Genomic DNA, 18,632 nt, shown 5'->3' with positions numbered 1-18,632 from the left:
AATCTTCCTATTCTTTCAATTTCTTTCTGCCCATGACCCTGACTACAGAATTCCAGGCTGAAAATTTAACATATTGGGGAGTAGGGGGAAGGGGGAGTGGGGCACTTTAATTAGAAGCTTGTAAAGCAGACTTACTTCATACTGAAGATTAATTCATACTGAAATGATGAAGTGGCCTAAAATACACAGTTGAGTCTCCTTGTTCTTTGTTTTTTCACTTGTGATTGCAGAAGTAGGAGTTGGAGAAGCTTTTAAAATACTTGAATTACTTTTACCCTGGCACAATGGTCTGCTTCCCAAAGCTAGTTTTATTTTAGTGTTTCAGAAGATGAAGAGAGTACAAGTTCCTAATTCTGCCACTGCCGATCTTGATTTACAGTCTCACTGCTCAGAATTCCCACAGACTTCAGGAAGTATCTATAGTGAAAGGTTGATCACATAATGCATTCTGAAACCTTCTAGCATTAACTGTTATCCTAGATGGAGACAAAGTGTAGACAGAACGAAATAGTTCTGAGGTTTTTCAAAAATGTTTGTACACAAAATGGAGTGTACAAGTGGGGAAAGGCATAAGTCTGGTGTGAGGTTTTTTAATGTGTAAGAAGGAATAAAATGATGCTTGAACTAAACTTGAAAGTTTCTGGAGGGAAAAGTATCTAAGCTTAAAACAAAAACTAGTTTCTTAAGAGATTAGCAGCAGTAGATCCATGAAAATCTTACATTTTTAGAAGTTGAATTTAAAAGGAAGTTTTATAAAAATGTACCTGAATTGCTGCTTCTAAAGTGGATTTGTGATAAAACTGAAAAAGGAAAAGATTATTTTCTTTTGGACTTACTGTTTTCCTAAATATTTTAGGTTGATTTGACTATGTTGCTGGAAGCAGTTAAATCCCTTGTTCATGATGGTTATACAGCCTTGATGGACCAGCGGTGTCACAGTGCTGAACAAGCCTTTTCACAATTGCTGAGCATTCTGAATCCTTCAGAATTAAAGGTAAACTAAGAGGAATAACTTGGTTTATTAGAGTAATTGAAGTTTATGCTTTCATTAGCAAGCTTTATTCTTTTCTTCCACCAAAATAGACATTATTATTGAATTGTTGCCTACAGTTGACTACACTGCCAAGTGTTTCACTGATATGTGTGCCAAGGAGTTTACAAATGAGAACAGAATAGTAGCACAGGATGTAATTTTGTGATGTTCAGCATACACGTGCATTTCTAGATGCAATCTAAAAAATATTTACCAAAATAATAAATATCTTATTTGACAAGAAACTACTACCCATTATCTGTTTAACCTTTTTTTCATAATAATGTATAGCAAAAATAATTTATATTCTTCAGGTCACATAATTCTTTGATGGCAAATACTGTGAAATTTTGTCTGTATGTATCTAGTAAACCAGCCATTGACCCATTTGTCATCGTTGATTTCTTTAATTATTGTACTGTAGTATTAAGTTTTGTGTGACAGTGTGTGCACATGCATTGCTGTGTTTCAAGCTCACATTTTACTAAGGGCTGCTGCAGTGCCAGCAAGGCTGTCCAAGCAAGTAATGCACCAATCCATCTGGAATTGTGACCCAGTTTGTTAGGAAGAAATTTCATGTATTTATTTTAAAAAATCTGCTCGATTTTGAACATAAAATATAGCAAGACAACACTACACCATGTTAAATCAATATAGTAAGGCTTCTAGCTGTAGCATTTCTAAACGAAGGCGTTTCAGGCTGTATCACTTTGAAATATACAGGGGTGCCAAATGACCAGCAGTAAAAGTGTAGTTAACCTTCACTTTTGATGATAATTCTAACATAAATCTGGGTAGGGGCTATGCTAAGAAGGATAAGAAAAGAGTTCCTTATCTCTGTTGGAGTGAAGATCTTCAGTTCACAGTAGACAGTAATCTAGTTACCAGCAAAGTGTTTTTGTGCATTCTGCTACAATAATTTGACTCTATTTGCAGCAACTGAATCTTCGTATTATTAATTATGTCGTCATCATCTATGGACATGCCACTGCTCTTCTTGGAATAGGACAGCCTGAGGTATGATATTAAGCCACTATATTGCTTTCGGTCAAAATTTTTGGTTAGGTCATTGGTCATCCGTTATTTTCTCTTCTTAACAGACATAAAATGAGTTGGTAAGGAAAGCTTTTGTCACATTTTAGAAAATCATACTGTTTAATATCTGAGACTTGATCTCTACTGGTTTTGGATAAATTAAGCTACCAAATAAAATTTCCTTTTAAGCTTTCAAATGAGATTCTTAAGTATTAATGAAGTATAGTAAACTATTTTTCCTCTAGTTTGTTGTAATGTGGTTATGCACTAGTCTTTCTAACACAAACATTCTGCTTCTAAAATGAGAGAAAGGGAGGGAATGCTTTTAATTTTGGAAAACACTAAACCACACATGTGAGTTGTTTGGGGTCTTTTTGATTTCTTTTTTAATTTTTTTTTTTCTTGCAGTGTTTAAAAATATTCAGTGTCTTACAATGGATTTTAAAATGTCTGGTGGTTTGTAGCTCAGTGAGCACAATCGTTTAATTTCATTATTTCAGAGGAAGCCCATGTTTACAGAATAAGCTTCTTTTTTTAAAAAAAAGGGAGGGCTTTCTGTGTGATCATAAGGTTGCTTAACTCCCTTTACTGTTCATATGACTGATCAAAGAATAGGGCATACTGACCCACTCTACTGGAGCAAAAAAAGGAGAGGAAAAACGAAAAGCTTCTGGCAAAGTGTCACATGTTTATCTGAACTTTATTTTGAAGGCATTGACTAAGGCTGAAGACCAGTTTAAGAAAATAATTGAACAGTACCAGGAAGAAAGATTCGGTTGTTTAGCATACTATGGAGTTGGAAAAGTGTACCTCAGACAAAACAGGTTGGTATAATATAAAGCTTAAAGAATTGATACGAAAAAAAAAAAAATTGTGAAACTGTGGTGTTTTATGTTTTTCATTTCTTTTTAAATAATTTTTTTGTTAATCACTAAATTCATACAGTGACTGATTTATTACTATTACGACTTTGTTACTGCTAAAGATGTAATGGAAACCACTGAACTGAGCGCACTCCAGGGCACAGGGATATATGACTGACCAACACCTGCCTGTAGTGGAGGAGAGCTGATAGGAGAAGGGCAAAAAACCAATAATCTCAGGGGAAAATGCATTGTAAAGAAACTTAACTTATCTCAACACCAGGGAGGCTGGAGGGTAACCTTGGTTTTAGATAAGGCAGCTGCACCAGTGAGTCATCGGGTTCCCTGAGACAGATAGAGAATAATGTCTTCCTGAGCTCGCTGGACCAGTGTGGGACAGTGGGAGTGTATATGTGGCTCAGCTGAATGTTCAGTGCAGAAGCTGGACAACTAATAGACCTGAGAGCAAAGGGCTTGAGCTGGCCTCAACCCATGTATTCCTACTGGGATTTCTTCCCGGTGTCCTGATGCTAAGCATATAGTGACTGGTAATGGGAATCACATTTACATCTATTCGACTGGATATTGCAATTGCTATATTGTGCTTGTGTTACGATTTCAGTATATCACTGTATTGCTCTGCCTAATCAAAATCCCCCATAAGGCCTGTGGTGGGTTGACCCTGGCTGGCTGCCAGACCCTCACCCAGCTGTGCTCTCACTCCCCCTCCTCAATGGGAGAGGGGGAGAAAATCAGATGAAAAAGCCCAGGGATTGAGATAAAGTCAGGGTCACTGGCTAATTACAGTCATAGGCAAAACAGACTCATCTTGAGGGAAAATAATTTATTGTCTGTTAAAATAGAGTTGGATAATGGGAAGCAAAGTAAGAAAATAAAATTACTTTCCTCCTACCCCCGGTTTATCCCAGGCTCGACTTTGCTCCCTCATTCCTGTCTCCTCTACCTCCTTCTCCCCCAAAATGGCCCGAGAGGATGGGGAATGGGGTTGTGGTTAGTCCCTAACATCTTCCTTCTGCCGCTCCTTCCTCCACACGCTGCTCCTGCTGCGTTGTGGGGCCTTTCCACCAGCTGCAGCTCTTTCGGGGCACATCCACCTGCTCTGAAGGGCTCCTGCATGGCTGGAGTGTGGATACCTGCTCCAGTGGGGTCCTCCCCAGGGCCTGCAGGCAAATCTTTGCTCCGTGCCTGCAGCGCCTCCTCCCTTCTTCTTACCTTGGTGCTTGAAGGACTGTCTCTCACCTATTTTTCCTTGCTTCTTGTCCTTTCTTACCCATATTTTCTCTGAGGTGCCATCACCTTGCCTGAGGGGCTCAGCTGTCCTCTGTGGTGCGTTTGCTGGAGCAACTGGAACAGGTTGTGTGAGGCACAGGGCAGCCCCAGATTCAGAGAGGCTGCCACTACAGCACTGGCCCCCACCCAGCTTTGCCAGATAAACCCAATACAATGCCAAATAAATAAGTTTGATATTACACATGACAGGGGCCTGATGTTTAGTATCTAAAAGCACCTGGTCAGAGACTGTTGGATGCTGAGAGGAGATTCTTCCTACCCACTGCTGCAGCATGGCCACCCTAGGCAGAGCAGCTCCCATGTATAGCACTACCTGAACTCGTAAAATACAAGTACAGGTAGCAGTGTGCTGTACCTACTCCCTGGCTGGTCAGGGTTGAAGGTCACTAGTGAACATACATGTGCTGTCACTCTCTAGATTGACAGGCCCACACATGTTCCTGGGTGCCTCGAATATAAGTGGAAGCTCTCAGTCTGCCTCATGTCTGTGCCTGGACTCTGGGCCCCTCAACCAGGTTGGCTTACTGGCCATATACTGAAGAGTCCTTAAACAGATAACCTAGTGAACCAGCTGCTCTTTCATTCCATGTTCTCTACACTTACAATTTTGTTTTCCTTGGTTCATAAAATGAATCATGTAACTATTTCAGGCCATGTAGAAGTTATTTGTGTATGGTTGTCAAGCACTGGAACAAGCTGTCCAGGGAAGTGGTGGAGTCACTGGGGGTGTTTAAAAGACACATAGATGAGGTTCTCAGGGACATGGTTTAGTACCAGAGTTAGGTTATGGTTGGACTTTATGATCCTGCCAACCAAAATAATTCTATGATCTCAACATGTTGTATCCATTTCAAACTTCAGATTTTCAGATGCGCTTGACCAGTTCATGAAATCACAAACAATGATTAATCACAGGATTGTACCTGGAGTATTAACTTGGCCCACAACATCTCAGGTTATTGAAGAAACACGAACAGAGAAATTAAAGGTATGTTAAAAAAAAAAAAGGCATAAAAACCTTGTTTTGTCAACTGGCCTTTAAAAAAAAAAAAATAAAAATTGTCATCCTCCTCCCTGCCTCCTCATTGTCAAGGCCAAAGAAGGATTAGGGGCAAAAGGGATGTGTCAGCCTGAAGCAGCCAGTGCAAGTACTTCTGCTTATTCTCTAGTGTTGTCAGGCCCAAGGCATGGATTTTGTAGAGGAGGACTCAACTTGCAATGATAAATTTGAACACCTGGGAAGCATCCTGTTTATAGCACAAAGGTGGAGGCTCTGTGTCAGGCTCTATGCATGGGTATTTCTATGTAATAATATGGTTCCAATCTGTTGTTTCATAATGGGTTAAATTCTTAGTTGCACATTACCAAACTTTAAGTAGACGTGAATACTATACTCAACGTAATGCTAGAGAGAACTGTTTAAAAATTTGAGTTAGCAAAGCTGTGAAGTTGAAAATTTCAGCAGTGATGCTATATTAAAAACGAATAGGAGAGCTTGACCTTGTAGTTATTGGTAGATGCGGTGGGAGTTGTATGGTAAAATTCCTTGTTTGACTTGGAAACTCTAACTTTTGATTCTGACACTACAGATTGCTTTCTCACACTGAACAGCTTTCTTAAAATTATTATTATTACTATTGCTATTATTTTTAAACAATAATTGAGTCACTGTTATTTGTGAAGGGTTTTTGGTTAAACCATGCTGTGAGAGGTAAGATGTATGAGCTGCTCTGCATGGAAGCAGTTTGACACAGTAGAATATGCTAGGTTATTCAGTGTGGGAACTTGGCTATACTATGCTGACCTGTTCTGTTTCTGGTAGAAGCAGCTGTGCTGTTGTTTCTTAAACCAAAGCTGACCTAAAGATTTCTCATAGATCCCCAGCTGACACCATTATAGCCTGGTGTTGCAAATGGAATTTTTTTACACAGCTTTGATTCACCAGCAATTTAGGATTTGTTAATACTTCATGGTAGATTACAAGGTTAGGCTCTATAATTACTAATTGCACTCGAATCACTCTGTTAAACTGGCTGATGATCAATGAAATTTGTTAGAATCAATCAAAACAGCGACTTAGTTAAAGATTCATAAATGGCAAGGTTCACACTAAACTTACAGCTGGGTTTTCATAACTGAAAACACACATAAAGGGCTAAATTAAAGCATACACAGACAAACAGGCAAAACAGTTTTAAAATTAAATCACACACACACACAAAAGGTTAACCTGTGATTAAAGTTTCCCTTTCATGAGTTTTATGAATTACCCACTTTTATGGGTCAACATTCATTGGCAGATGATCGTCAAACTGCGTAAAATTAGGTCTTCGGTTCCTTGTGAAATTGTCAGTAGATGATCATCGAATCTTCACGAAATTGGCCCTGAAGAGGTGTCCCAGTCAGGGGGAGTTATGGACTCGGAGCCTGCTGCGATCCAGGAGAGCTCCAAGGGCCTCACTTTAGGATCGCTATTTATAGAGTTACAAGGTGATTGACTTTGGTCAGTATTTTTCCATTGTGGCCACAACTTCACCAGGCAGCCCTGGGCAATGACCCAGTTTGTAGAGGTTTCAGGTGCAATCAGGGGGCACCTAATTGTCCCAATTCACTCTCTGGTCAAGACATGAACAATGTTGGCCTGCCCTGTGATGACCAGGTGCGGAGTGATTAATTGTCCCAACTCACTGCACCCTTTGATCAAGACAAGCCCATTTATCCCCTCAGCAGGCACATAATGGTGGCCTGGCTAATGATCAGGAGATGAGGAATCTCTGTTCGTTTCTACTTCCTGTGCTTGTGATCACAGCAAGAACCCTCGTAACAGGATGTTGGCTTATTCTTGAGATCTCCGGGTGGCCCCTGTGGTCTGTACCGCCACACTGGCCACAGTAATACATCAGTGGTCCGGGACTCCTGGAGAGCATACTGCAAATATCTGAAAAGCTGTAACCAGTAGTTTTTATTAATCTGGGCTAAATGCCAACACTGTGGGACTTGAACTGACTTTCCAGAAAGCCACTGAAATATTTTTACCTCAGATGCTCTTCTGGGAGATCTCACTAGATCCAGTGCAGGACTGGGTCTGAGCTGTCCCTGGGAATGTACTTGATCCTGTAATGCAGATTCCAGGTGAGGCACCCCTGAAATGCTGGGAGATGATGGAAATGAGTGGGCACTCCATTTTTGTCATGTCTGAGTAATCTGGCTCATCATTTTGACACTGGAAAACTTCCTATATTCTTACGTATTTGGAATTGGTCAGCAGGTAAAACATTGGTCCAAAATAAACCTGCATGCAGGGAAGCTATAAGTACTTAGTTGATAGCAGTTCAAATGAGCTTTTGAATATTTTGCCGTAAAAGGACAATCTTCCATAGCTTTCACTAGAAAAGAGTTGTTCTTTTGGTATTGGCCCTCTGCTGTTCAGAAAGAGACGTGTGTTTCATTGCAGTTCCCTAGAATTTTGTAAGTAGATATTGAATCTTTTTGTGGTTTCTGTGCAATTTATGATATCATTTTATGTTTCTCAGTTGACTTTAAGGAATTGTATTGAGGAATGCAAGTTCCCTCCAGAACCAGATGCAATTTGTCGATATCAGCAATGCCATGGCCACTCCAAAATCCAAATATATTTTACAGACCCAGACTTTAAGGTAAATTTTTGGTTTAAAAAGGTTTGGGAAATAAAATTTCATGTTTACATGTTTTCTGCCCACTTTCAGATTAAAGAGCTATCTGGAACACACCATCTTATCCTATCTACTGTTAAGTTGTGCAGTGTTTTTTAGTTGTTTTTTTTTTTTTTTAAGATGTTAAATTAATATTATTTCTCAACATTAGGGTTTTATACGTATTACTTGCTGTCAGCAATGTAGAGTGGAATTTCATATCAGCTGTTGGAAAAAGTTGAAAACAACAAACTACAGTGATAAAAATGACAAGGTAAGAGCTGTGTCAGACAATAAGCATTTTATTTTTTCTTGTTTTAGTCAAGATTTTATTATTCCTTTAGTTTCTGATAAGTGTAGTGCTAGAGCCTGATGTTCCACTGGCATAACAATAGCAGGAGGAGAGACAGGGAAGAGGAGTCTTGTGCTAAGTTGTCTACACATGAGTTTGGGCAAAGCTTGCTGTTATCTACAGAAGAAAGGTCTGTCTGTGTGAAGGCTTAGTATGGTTAGCCTGTTTGTCTTACATCATTTATGTCTTCCCATGTGGAAGTTTTATTCCTTCTACAGCCTTATTGTTGAACCAACATTTTGATGTTAAATGTGTCTAAAGGAACTTCACAAAATACAGTGTTGGCAGACAGTATAAAATGAAGTGAAATCCAGGCAGAATGTGAACTCGTAAAAGAGTATTCTTAAAGTTAACCCTTGAATGTGAAGTTGGAAGAGAAGGGGCTTTGCTATAGCTTTGGGAATAACAGGTATATGCCACAGATGGAGGATCCTTTTGATTTGCAGTCCTTGCCAAGTCAGCTGTCACTTGCTTTCCTCCTCCAGTATGAGTGCTAGCTTTAATTATCTTGGTCACCTTCAATTTAAGAATCTGTAGTCTGTATAAGAACATAGATTTTTATATGAATGTAAATGTCTTTATTGTCTGTATTATCTTCTCTCACAGGATTTTCTTCAAGAATTATGCTTTACTCCTGATTGTACAGGCCTTATTTCAAAAATAGTTATTTTCAGTTCTTCTGGTCTGGTAAAATGTGAAGTAAGTACATGTTCATACAAAATATGAAAATAATCTTTAAAATATTTACTCTGGTAATGGAGGTAAAGTGAAGATGAGAACGTAACTGCAAATGCATAAGTAATATGCCATCTTAAGTACAGAATCTGTGCATTATTTAGGAATATTAATTACCTGCTCTCTTCTTAGTTGTTCTTCTGGTGGAGCAGGTTAGAGATGTCATGGATGGGAACTGGAGCTTTGTTTTATATTTAGCTTGTGCAGCATGAGAGGAACTGTTAGTTTAATTCAGAGCTAATCTAGCTAAATGAAATAATTGTATTGGAAGGGTGCTCTTACCCTCTACAGAGGCACAGGAAGATGGATACTTCTTCCCCAAGTGGTATTGATCTGTGAGAAACACTGAAAAAGGATTAAAGTTTGATTTCTGCTCACTGGTAAAGCAAAACAGCCTCCATTTCTTCCTCACTTTGTGCTACCTCTCAACCCGTCTTTTCTGCCAATAGAGAAGTATTGCTATATACCAAGCTGTAGCACTAAAAGATAATTCTAGGTAGACCTTCATGAGGCTTATGTAGGCTACATTATCTCTTTCATAGTATTACTTTTAATGCTTTCCAAAGCATCAAGTATTCCTGGGTTTTGAGTACAGCAACGTTCCATTGTAACCCCAGTGTAATTAATATGATGTCACTTATTTTGGTAGTTTGAACAAAAAATCACAAAAGCCAAGGAACCACCAAGAGCCAGTATTAAACAGAAATGTTCAAGGTAAGCTCTCTACTGTTTAAAACTAAGTTGAATCAAGTTGAAGACAAAACAGTTTTCTCCAGGATTGCTTTTCATCCCTTTTTAAGAATTTCTGAAATACTACAAATTATTTGGAAAGCTGTTTTTGCCCTTTGCCGCAGATAAACAAAGAAGTCTGATAAAATATGTAATGATCCAATTATAAAAGTATAATATTTAAATTTACTTGTTAAAGAAGATACAGAGCTACAGATTTATAATGAGCATGGGAGGGCATTAGCTGGTATTGCTGAATAAATTATTGGTAGCTCTCTAGTGCTCATACAGTTCTTTAAAAACAACATCTTCAGTTTGGCCACAGGAATCTGTTTTCAGATATCCAGGATATGAGTTGGGACAAATCTGATTCCCCACACCTTTGTATTGAGGGGTAAATTGTCCACTGCACCATTGACTTCTCAGCAATTTGGACCAATAATTTTTGAATATAAATTGCTGCAGTCATCTTTAAGTCTTTAGCTCTGAAACCTGATTTCATTATGAAATCTGTGGGCAGGGAAGTAACATGTTGTTTAGGGAAAGTGAGATTTGGAGGCTGCGTGCAGAACTTGAGGACTGTTTCTTTACTTTTGCTTTCCATACACATCTTTCATTTTTGCTAGGATACTAAGCAATTGGAATGCTGAAAGAATGGGTGTCTGTGACTATTCTTAATGGATTGAGTGTGTTAATTACACTCAACTTCCACTGCATGCGTATCTAGATTGGAGTACCACCTCTATTTTCAGTCTTGAGACTGCAAGCATCGTTCTATTCCTTCCCCTTGCTGGAGGGAAGAAACTTGGCAAGATTATTAGCTGGATGGGAGAGGTATCGCTGTGTGGCATAAGTTAAACACCACAGCTTTTACTATCTAACTAACTTTTTGTGAATGTTTAAAAAGCGTAAATAAAAACTATACGTAATGAAGTTACTTCTGCTGTTGATGCACGTACATTTGATGTAACGGAGTTTATACTTTTTGGTCAAGTAAGGCTATAAATAATTAGGAATCATGCTGAGAGGATGAACAAAATTCATTTTTAAAAGTTATAAATTAAGAAAAAAACCTGATAGTATTTAAATAAATCTCAATTCAGACATCATTAATGGGAATAAAAATGATTGCATCCTGAGGATATTCTTACACTTACATGCTTGATCTTTATGAAACTTCTATGACGTTTTGTGGTCTCTTAAATTCTAAAGGAAAAGTGGCTTTATTGTGTTTGTACTTTTCAGCATAATACTTTATAGTAGAATGGAGCTTATAGCTATTGTGAGATGCGAAAAATAACTGAGATGTGCCTAACTCTTTTGGCAATTTCTCTCAGCTAATGTTAGGCTTACTGCTTAATTGCTTTTTCAGTCTTAGGAAGTTAAAAATGAAAGAAGAAAGAAAACTACAAAGAAAAGGTGCACGAGAAGAGGCACGGAATTCTGCTAAAAAGAAAATAGAAGAAAACCAGATGGGAAATGAACCGTCTCAATCCAGTGATCACAGTGGTATGTGGAAGTACAGATTGCTGTTCTAAATTATCACAAGGTAGCATAATTAGCTTTCTGAATGTCCTAAGTCAAATTATAGCAGACTACTAATATTGAATATAATGCCCCCATTAAAGACTTGCATTTTTTACATAAAGTTACTTTTATTTCGGTTCTGGTTTTAATTTCTAAATGTAAGATGTTAGTGTATGGTTAAGTTCCTTGTAGAAAACCTTTTTTCTTGCTTCACTGGCTCATGAAGAAACAGCCTGAAGAGGGCACAGGCTGAAATTTCAAGTTAGTCTATTTAAACGTGGTTTCAGAAAAAATGTTATGCTCAACAAGTTAAGACACTGCTATGTGGGGATGGGGGAAAGTACTGCATCTCAGGTAAAAAAATAACAATATCCTTACTGAAGACACTGCAGTGAGTTGAAATGTATATTTCAGAGGATTGGGGGAAAATAAAATATATCACCCTGCAAGTATGTAGCCAGTTAATTCTTCAGCTTTTGTGTTCCATTTATGCTGGTCTGCAGCATTCTGTATTTCAGAGGTGTGAACTTCCACTGCATTTTGTATTAGGGCAAGCTACAGGGCAAAGAAAAATGGGTGATTTAAAAAAAAAAAAAATTCTCTGTACTATTAACTTTAAAATAGTGCTCGCATTAATTTCCTTGTAGAATTGCATATTAAATACTTTGAGGGCATTTTTTCATCCCATACATGCTGCACTCGGAATTCTTGAAGAGCCCCATTGCCTGTTTGGTGGCATATCCTGGCACTTCCTCTTTAAAAAGCTCTTGGGTGCTCATCTTTTTGATTCTTTTTCTTAACCATTTTGTTTGAGAGCAGTCCTGTCCATTAACACCGTAGATTACTACTTTTGCTTCCCAGTGGTTTTCTAAAATCACATTCAGGTGACTTTGTTTGCTTTATTTTCCTATGGCTTATCTTTAGTTCTGATCCTTGCATCCAGTGTGGGTCACTCAGTTACATGTATGTGACCTGACTGTCCTAAATGCCCCTAAAACTCCTAAGAACGAAAAATGCCTGTTGTGTGACAAAAACACTCTGGAGTATTGTGGGTAGAAGCTGGGACACTGATGCAGGAGTGAGTCAGTGCCAGGCAACTTAACATAGTTCTGCAAAAAATCTGTGTGTTGGTGTCAGCCAGCCTTTTTTATTTGTCCTGAGTTAATTCTGTAATAAAATTGAAACCTTGCATATCTTTGAAGACAAGCTGTTACCCTGTTTTTTCACTTGGGGAAATTTTATTATGAAATGTTAAAAAAAACAACAAACATCTAATTTAATCTCCCAAGCTGTCAGAGAGGTTGAGAGGCCAATTTCAGGAGACAATTAGATCACAAAGAGGTTTGGTTTTGTTCTTAGCAGCCATAACTACCTTTAAATAAGAATAAATCTGCTTGTAAATTGGAAAGGGGTGCAAGGGACAGGAGCATTTGTTTGCACATTTGTAAGATATGGAGGTTTTTAAGGCAGACTCCTGCAGGATAAACACAAGCACAGCTTATACCTGTACAATTCATTGAGTCTGTTAGCATGCTGGCAACTGTTTGTGTTACAATGCTTAATTATTCTAGGTGTAATAAGTTGTGATTTCTTTTTTTGGAAAAATTCTTTTCAGATCTACATCTTTTGACTGTAGTTACTGTCAGTTAAGCTCTGAAAGTGGCATTCTGTACATACGTGGTGTTGAAGAATGACAGCTGAAGGCTGATGAGCCAGTAATCTTTTTCACTCTTGTTCTACAAAGAACCAGTGGCAGGGTCAGGGCAAAGATTTGCTGCTAGGTGTGTGCTCGAGCATTCAGAAGGCTTTGCTCTGGGAACTGGTGCTCGGGGGAGTTCTGTCTCCACATCAGGGCTCGTGTGCAGCCCACACAGGTCAATCTGTACAGACAATTGTTTGAAGCTACTACTACTGACAGGTATTTTTTTTTTCTTTCTGGAATCTAGTTAAGGTGCCACAGATTGTTTCTTTGTGTAAACCAAATAAAAACAAAATGTTGTGTCAAATTCATAACGCTAAGGCTAGTTTATATGGAAAGTTATATGGTTTGTAATATTCAGTGTCATGATAAAGCAAATAATTAAAATACCGCTTAGTCTAAATTATCTGTACTTCGAAGTTGATGTCTCTCCTTGTAGTAAACAAACATGAAATCTTGTTTTGTTTGGGTTTTTTTGATCTTCTTATAGGTTATATTGAGGATTTGTATGCTGGTGATCGAGTCCTGCAGCATATCAGTCGAAATGCTGAGCGAATAAAAACAGCTGTTCACGATGCTTCCAAACTATTAAAAGAATTACTTTCATGGTTTGTAATCAGTGAAGAGGATTACATGTCATATTCCAAAACTTGCAGCATGTCACATGAAGTGATGGAGCAGCTCATCAGTTACTTAATTCAAGAAAAAAACAGAGTAAAAACACGAAGTTTTATCCACGTGCTGAGTGAGCTGGAAGAAGTGGATCTCAAATTACACAAGTGGCTGAAACATCTTAACAACTTGGGTAGGCTATGTGTTTTATGTAATAGCAGAAGACCTTAGCCTGTTGTAATTTTTCAGTTTATAGATGAAAAGATAACCTCTCTATTTTTCCAGTCTTGCTTTCTTAACTTTAAATGGTAAAGTAAAACTTTCCTCTTTTTCATTTACTTGATCCTTAGCCAGGATTTCTAGAGAAGAAAGTATGACCATTGGTAACACAGGAACAACCTCTCTTGTCTCTGCAAGTAAAGCATTCTAATGTGGGCAGGGCTCTGTGGGTGTAGGAGAGAGATAATTGAACAGATTTATTTTAATGTCTTTAAATTCCAGAATAAGTTTAAATGATTATATTTGTATAAATAATAAGGTACTAAAACCTTGGACAAGATTTGGGTTCTTAATTCTATTCTGTTGCATCTGCATCTTTTAGGGAATTTATGTAGATTTATTATACAAGTAGTAATTTGAAGTTGACTAAGAGTAAAATTTCTATCAACCCCATTTATCATTTTTGTTTCCATTTTCAAGATACAAAAGGTTTTATGTGATCTATTTCAGTTACTGTATATTTAATTTCTAGAACAACCTGTTCCTCTTTGGAGAGGAATATCACACTGTAAGCACTAAAACTCTGAAGCTGGAATGAAATGTTGCTTTTTTTTCATCTCGTTTAGGTCTGACAGCTACAAAGAACTTTATTCTTCAATATGGACAATTTTTAAAAGAGCTTGACCTTTCTATTTTCACCAGACTTTGGAATGAGAAGTATGGTAGTAAATTTGACTATGTGACTACTAGTTGTGAAGACGAAGAAATTCGTGATTATTTCTTAAAACCACCCCTAGAGAAAACCCGTTGTTTTATATGGCTGTTAGAAGACAACAGAGAAGGTTTTCCATTTCTTCATCAAGCTTTAGATGAATTCTTTGATAAAATGGGTAGGTATGCAAAGCTCATCATTCTTAGAAGTATTGCATTTTGTCTGTTTGACACATTTGGTGAGTTCTGTAAAAGGCTGAAACCTCAGCAAACTACAAACCGCCCCATTACATGGGATCTTCTGTGACCAGTGCTTAAAAGGCAAGATGGCCTCAAAAGTCAGGCCACTCTTTTTTAGGTTATATTCTGATGTTTTGTTTCACGTGCTTCAACAAGCAAAATAAGTATTTAACAAACAAAATAAGTATTTAACTTTCAGTTTAAGCACAAAGATTCTGCAGCCACAGTCTCTGAGATGCTTTGGTGGTGTTTGATAAAGGATTATAATAATTATTACTATAATTTCATAGCTCACAATTATAAGTTACATAAAATATTACTGTTTCTGTTTATGGATGCAACTTTATTATCTTTTCAATAGATGACCCTACTATTATATTAAAGAAGCAGGGAAATGAAAATATATCGGTAAGTGAACTGAATGGCTCTTTGGTATAAGCTCAGAAACAAATGCGAGTGTAGTGTTTTAAAAATGTGCAAAAGTGAGTAGAGAGCTGCGTTTCTTCATTTATTTTACATCATCATCCTTCAGACCTGATTAGCAATCTACTCTTGCGTTCTGTCTTCTCCCCTGACCCTCCCTTTTCTTAAAGCATTTGAAGACTGCGTACCATTGTTCCTAAACTCCCATCAGTAAAATACTTGTTTAGGGTTTTCTTTCAGTTAAAACACAAAGGTACCTTTTAGGTTATGAGAATTTCAAGGATGCAGATGAGGAGGGTACACAGATGTGCGATATCGCCTCTTTTGGATAGGGAAAATAAGGCAAAAAAGGTGTGTAGAAATAGCATTTACATATTACTTGATAACAGCAGTTTGGTGTTAACTTTAAAAAAGTGTCTCTAAAAGTATCATCGGGGAATTAAAAGGAAAAAAAAAAGTGCCCAATTTACAGAGAGACTCTTACTAACTGCTCTATCTGTGTATTTACTATTACAACTGAACCTGAGCCGTGATTCTTCCTTCAGTGTGCTTGACTTGAACCTGCATAATTTTGGACACTAATTGTACTGTGTGTTTTACCGTCCAAAGCAATGAATGGGAAGGTAGTGTAACCCAGCTTTAACTACATTGTAAGGTTAGGAATATGACATTTGTTCCACCAGCAAGGAAAGTAAAATGAGTTAGGCGTATTTTGCATTTGTTCATTAAAATAAATAGATGCTTCTAAGATTCAGACCCATAGGTCTTAAACTGTACATCATTCTGAATCACTTTTTGATTAGTATCTTAATTCAAATCCATTCTGATTGATAGAAGTATTTCAGTTAATTATATGTTTGAGGCCCTCTCATTTAAAATTATTCTAGCCTGCAGTTAAATTTATCTGGTCAAAGCCAAGATTTGCTTCTAATCCAAAATAAATCTTTACTGTTAACTAATTAATATACATCCTAATAAGATGTGAAATCCTTCGCTTTTTCATTTCATGAATTGGAAATCCAAGAATGAAATGAAAGCCATTACAATAAAACTACTTCTATTTCAGTGTTAGTTCTATCCTAAAATACACTGTTAAGTTACTGTTAGTAGTGTTATGTCAATCTATAATCACAGTCCTATTAAAAAGCGACGATGCATGTTAGTTCCTTCGTCATTGCATATATTAAATGTTTTGGTCCCTTCAGTTTTCTGCCAGTTCTGTTTGTTTCTTATTCCCCAAATGAAACTGGTGTGTGGGGTTTCACAGATGCTTAAATATGCAATTTCAGCTGTTCCTAAGGAATAAGCATCTGAAATACTAAAATGACAGAATATTCTGTTTTTTAAAATCACTGTTCTATGCATTTAAAGAGGTAAATGGTAAAAAGGAACAAAATGGATAAAGTCTTGCAAAACTTTGCTTCTTTTTCTGTTTTCCAGTGGGGGATGGAGTGAAGAGTGGAAAGATTGTGTGCTTAAGCTTGTAAATCTTGCTGGCCAAACCAGAATGCGAATTTTAATATGAAACTTTTAAAAAATTCTACACTGGTTTTGGAAACGCATCATAATTTTATTCTAATTAAAAAAAAAAAACACAACCCAGTGACTTTATTTTTTTCTGTTTCAGACTAATGGTATCAAAGTTAAAAACAAAAACAGGAAGAAAAACTCAAAAGACTCGAGGGTTGGTAACTTTTTAGCTCCTTACTACAAACAGGTTTTTTTAGAACTGCTGGCATTCAGATGTATAGAGGCTGTTCTCTTAAATTCCTTATGGAGACTCATTCTTGAAGTAGTTTTTCCTAAAGTAAAATAATACTGTTAAGATGCCATTAATACAGTTTTGTTTGGTTAAAATATGGATTTGTCAGTATAAAATGTATTTCTAAACTTGGAAAAAAGAGTTTGGCTCTGACTGGATAACAATATGTTCAATCTATTCACTATCTTCATCCTGAATAACTGTTTTGATCTTAATTTCCCATATGGAAGAATGAAAAAAAACCACCTGTGAATACAGCACACTAACTGCACTAAGTAATTAATACATTATGCTCCATTTCCATCTGCACTGACAAATAGCAAATTTGGAGAAGGACTCTTTATCAGTCATTTTGAGAGAGAAAAATGTGTCCTTACACCTCATGAAATAGATCTGAAATGGCATCTTTAACTGCCTTTTCTGATAATTTTATGGGTGTATCAGTGATGGAAGATGCAAGCCATTTATTGCCATGTTATTAGTTGTCCAGTATTTTATAGATTTTGCTAGGAATAATATACTACCTGAAACTTATACTGTCTTTTGTCCTGCTTTTGTAGGATTTTGCTTTATTGAAATCTCCAGATAAAATCTTCTTTATTTCTTCTGTGCCCCCAACTTTTTGTAATTTTACTAGAATTTCAAGAGTAAATTTAGGATTTTTCCTGTTCTTGTGAGCCAGGTTTTTCTTTTTCTAGCTTGGATACATTTATACAAGTCTGTGTGTTTCTAAAATTATTAGACAATAAAAATTAAAAGACAACTAAAATATTAGTAATGGTGAACATAACAGATGTTATATTAAAACCATGTGGAACCAGGGATAGCTCAGACTTATTTGTAATGGAATTATTAAAGCTTGAAGGCTCTCAAGTATATAGGAAGAGATTCCTAGAAAGTCCGTGGAAGGAAGTGATACAAAATGTGAAAAAAATGAAGCTGTAATGTTTGTTTATTAATTCAAACCCCATGAAAAATCAGGCATGTCCAGGATTTTGATGAGATTGGTAAAAAAAAGAGGGAGGCTGGGCTGAACATCCCCGTTTCTTTTTCCAGAATAAGTTCTGAAGAAGGAATTAATAATTTTAAATTAGGAAGTTTCTTGATGTGACTTTGTACTGATAACAGTACTTAAAAGTGTTGCAATTCATAGTATGGCATCTGAACAAGATAAAGTTATATGAAGGTTCAGTGTAAATAAGTTGCTCATAGTCTTTACATTTTGCATATACTTTTGTGAGATTAAAAAATAATAATCTGTTTTTAATTAGTCTGTTTTAGTATTATCTAGTGGAGTAAGTACAGCAGCACGAGAAGAAGATGAGATACATATAGAAGAAAATACTTTGTAAGTACCATCATGCATCTTTGCTTTTATTGGCCAAACTCTGAAGTGCTTTGCAGATACTGGAGAGGACAGGAGTCTTAGAAACACCAAGTCTGGCTTAACATCTAAGTGTTTCTGCTATAAGCTTGTGTAGAGCCATTACTTCTCTGCTTCCGGGACAGGCGTAAGAGGTATTAGAATTTTGAAGCTCTTACCAATGTAGCAGGTAACCAAACAGGTGCCAGGCTGCAGCCCAGTACATCTTCTAGGCCAAAAGCTATTCTTTCAAGTGAGATCTTACTTGCTCTGTGTTCCATTTTAATGTAGCAAGAAATTACTTGATAAATTTCTACATACTCCATCGGTCACAGCTGAACTTTGTC

The 18,632-nt window shown here is 37.0% G+C and overlaps 1 protein-coding gene across 9 annotated transcripts in view; it reads left to right on the top strand.

Annotated features, from left to right (window-relative positions):
- The window catches only part of TTC3 (tetratricopeptide repeat domain 3), a 66,787-nt gene that overhangs the window by 31,821 nt on the left and 16,334 nt on the right, over positions 1-18,632 (top strand). For 8 of the 9 annotated variants that reach the window (XM_080351389.1, XM_080351390.1, XM_080351391.1 and 5 more), the window contains 14 exons: positions 857-994; positions 1,970-2,050; positions 2,780-2,892; positions 5,104-5,230; positions 7,776-7,898; positions 8,086-8,187; positions 8,872-8,964; positions 9,650-9,714; positions 11,102-11,238; positions 13,446-13,760; positions 14,413-14,676; positions 15,099-15,145; positions 16,788-16,844; positions 18,194-18,270. In XM_080351389.1, coding sequence (XP_080207515.1) covers positions 857-994; positions 1,970-2,050; positions 2,780-2,892; positions 5,104-5,230; positions 7,776-7,898; positions 8,086-8,187; positions 8,872-8,964; positions 9,650-9,714; positions 11,102-11,238; positions 13,446-13,760; positions 14,413-14,676; positions 15,099-15,145; positions 16,788-16,844; positions 18,194-18,270 — 1,739 coding nt within the window. The remainder of the gene's footprint in view (positions 1-856; positions 995-1,969; positions 2,051-2,779; positions 2,893-5,103; positions 5,231-7,775; positions 7,899-8,085; positions 8,188-8,871; positions 8,965-9,649; positions 9,715-11,101; positions 11,239-13,445; positions 13,761-14,412; positions 14,677-15,098; positions 15,146-16,787; positions 16,845-18,193; positions 18,271-18,632) is intronic. The other variant, XM_080351394.1, reaches the window with a different exon arrangement.

Source organism: Nesoenas mayeri (assembly GCF_963082525.1).
Source record: "Nesoenas mayeri genome assembly, chromosome: 1".
Taxonomy (NCBI): domain Eukaryota; kingdom Metazoa; phylum Chordata; class Aves; order Columbiformes; family Columbidae; genus Nesoenas; species Nesoenas mayeri.
Note: the sequence above shows the minus strand (reverse complement) of the source record. Positions and strands in the feature narration are given on the sequence as shown.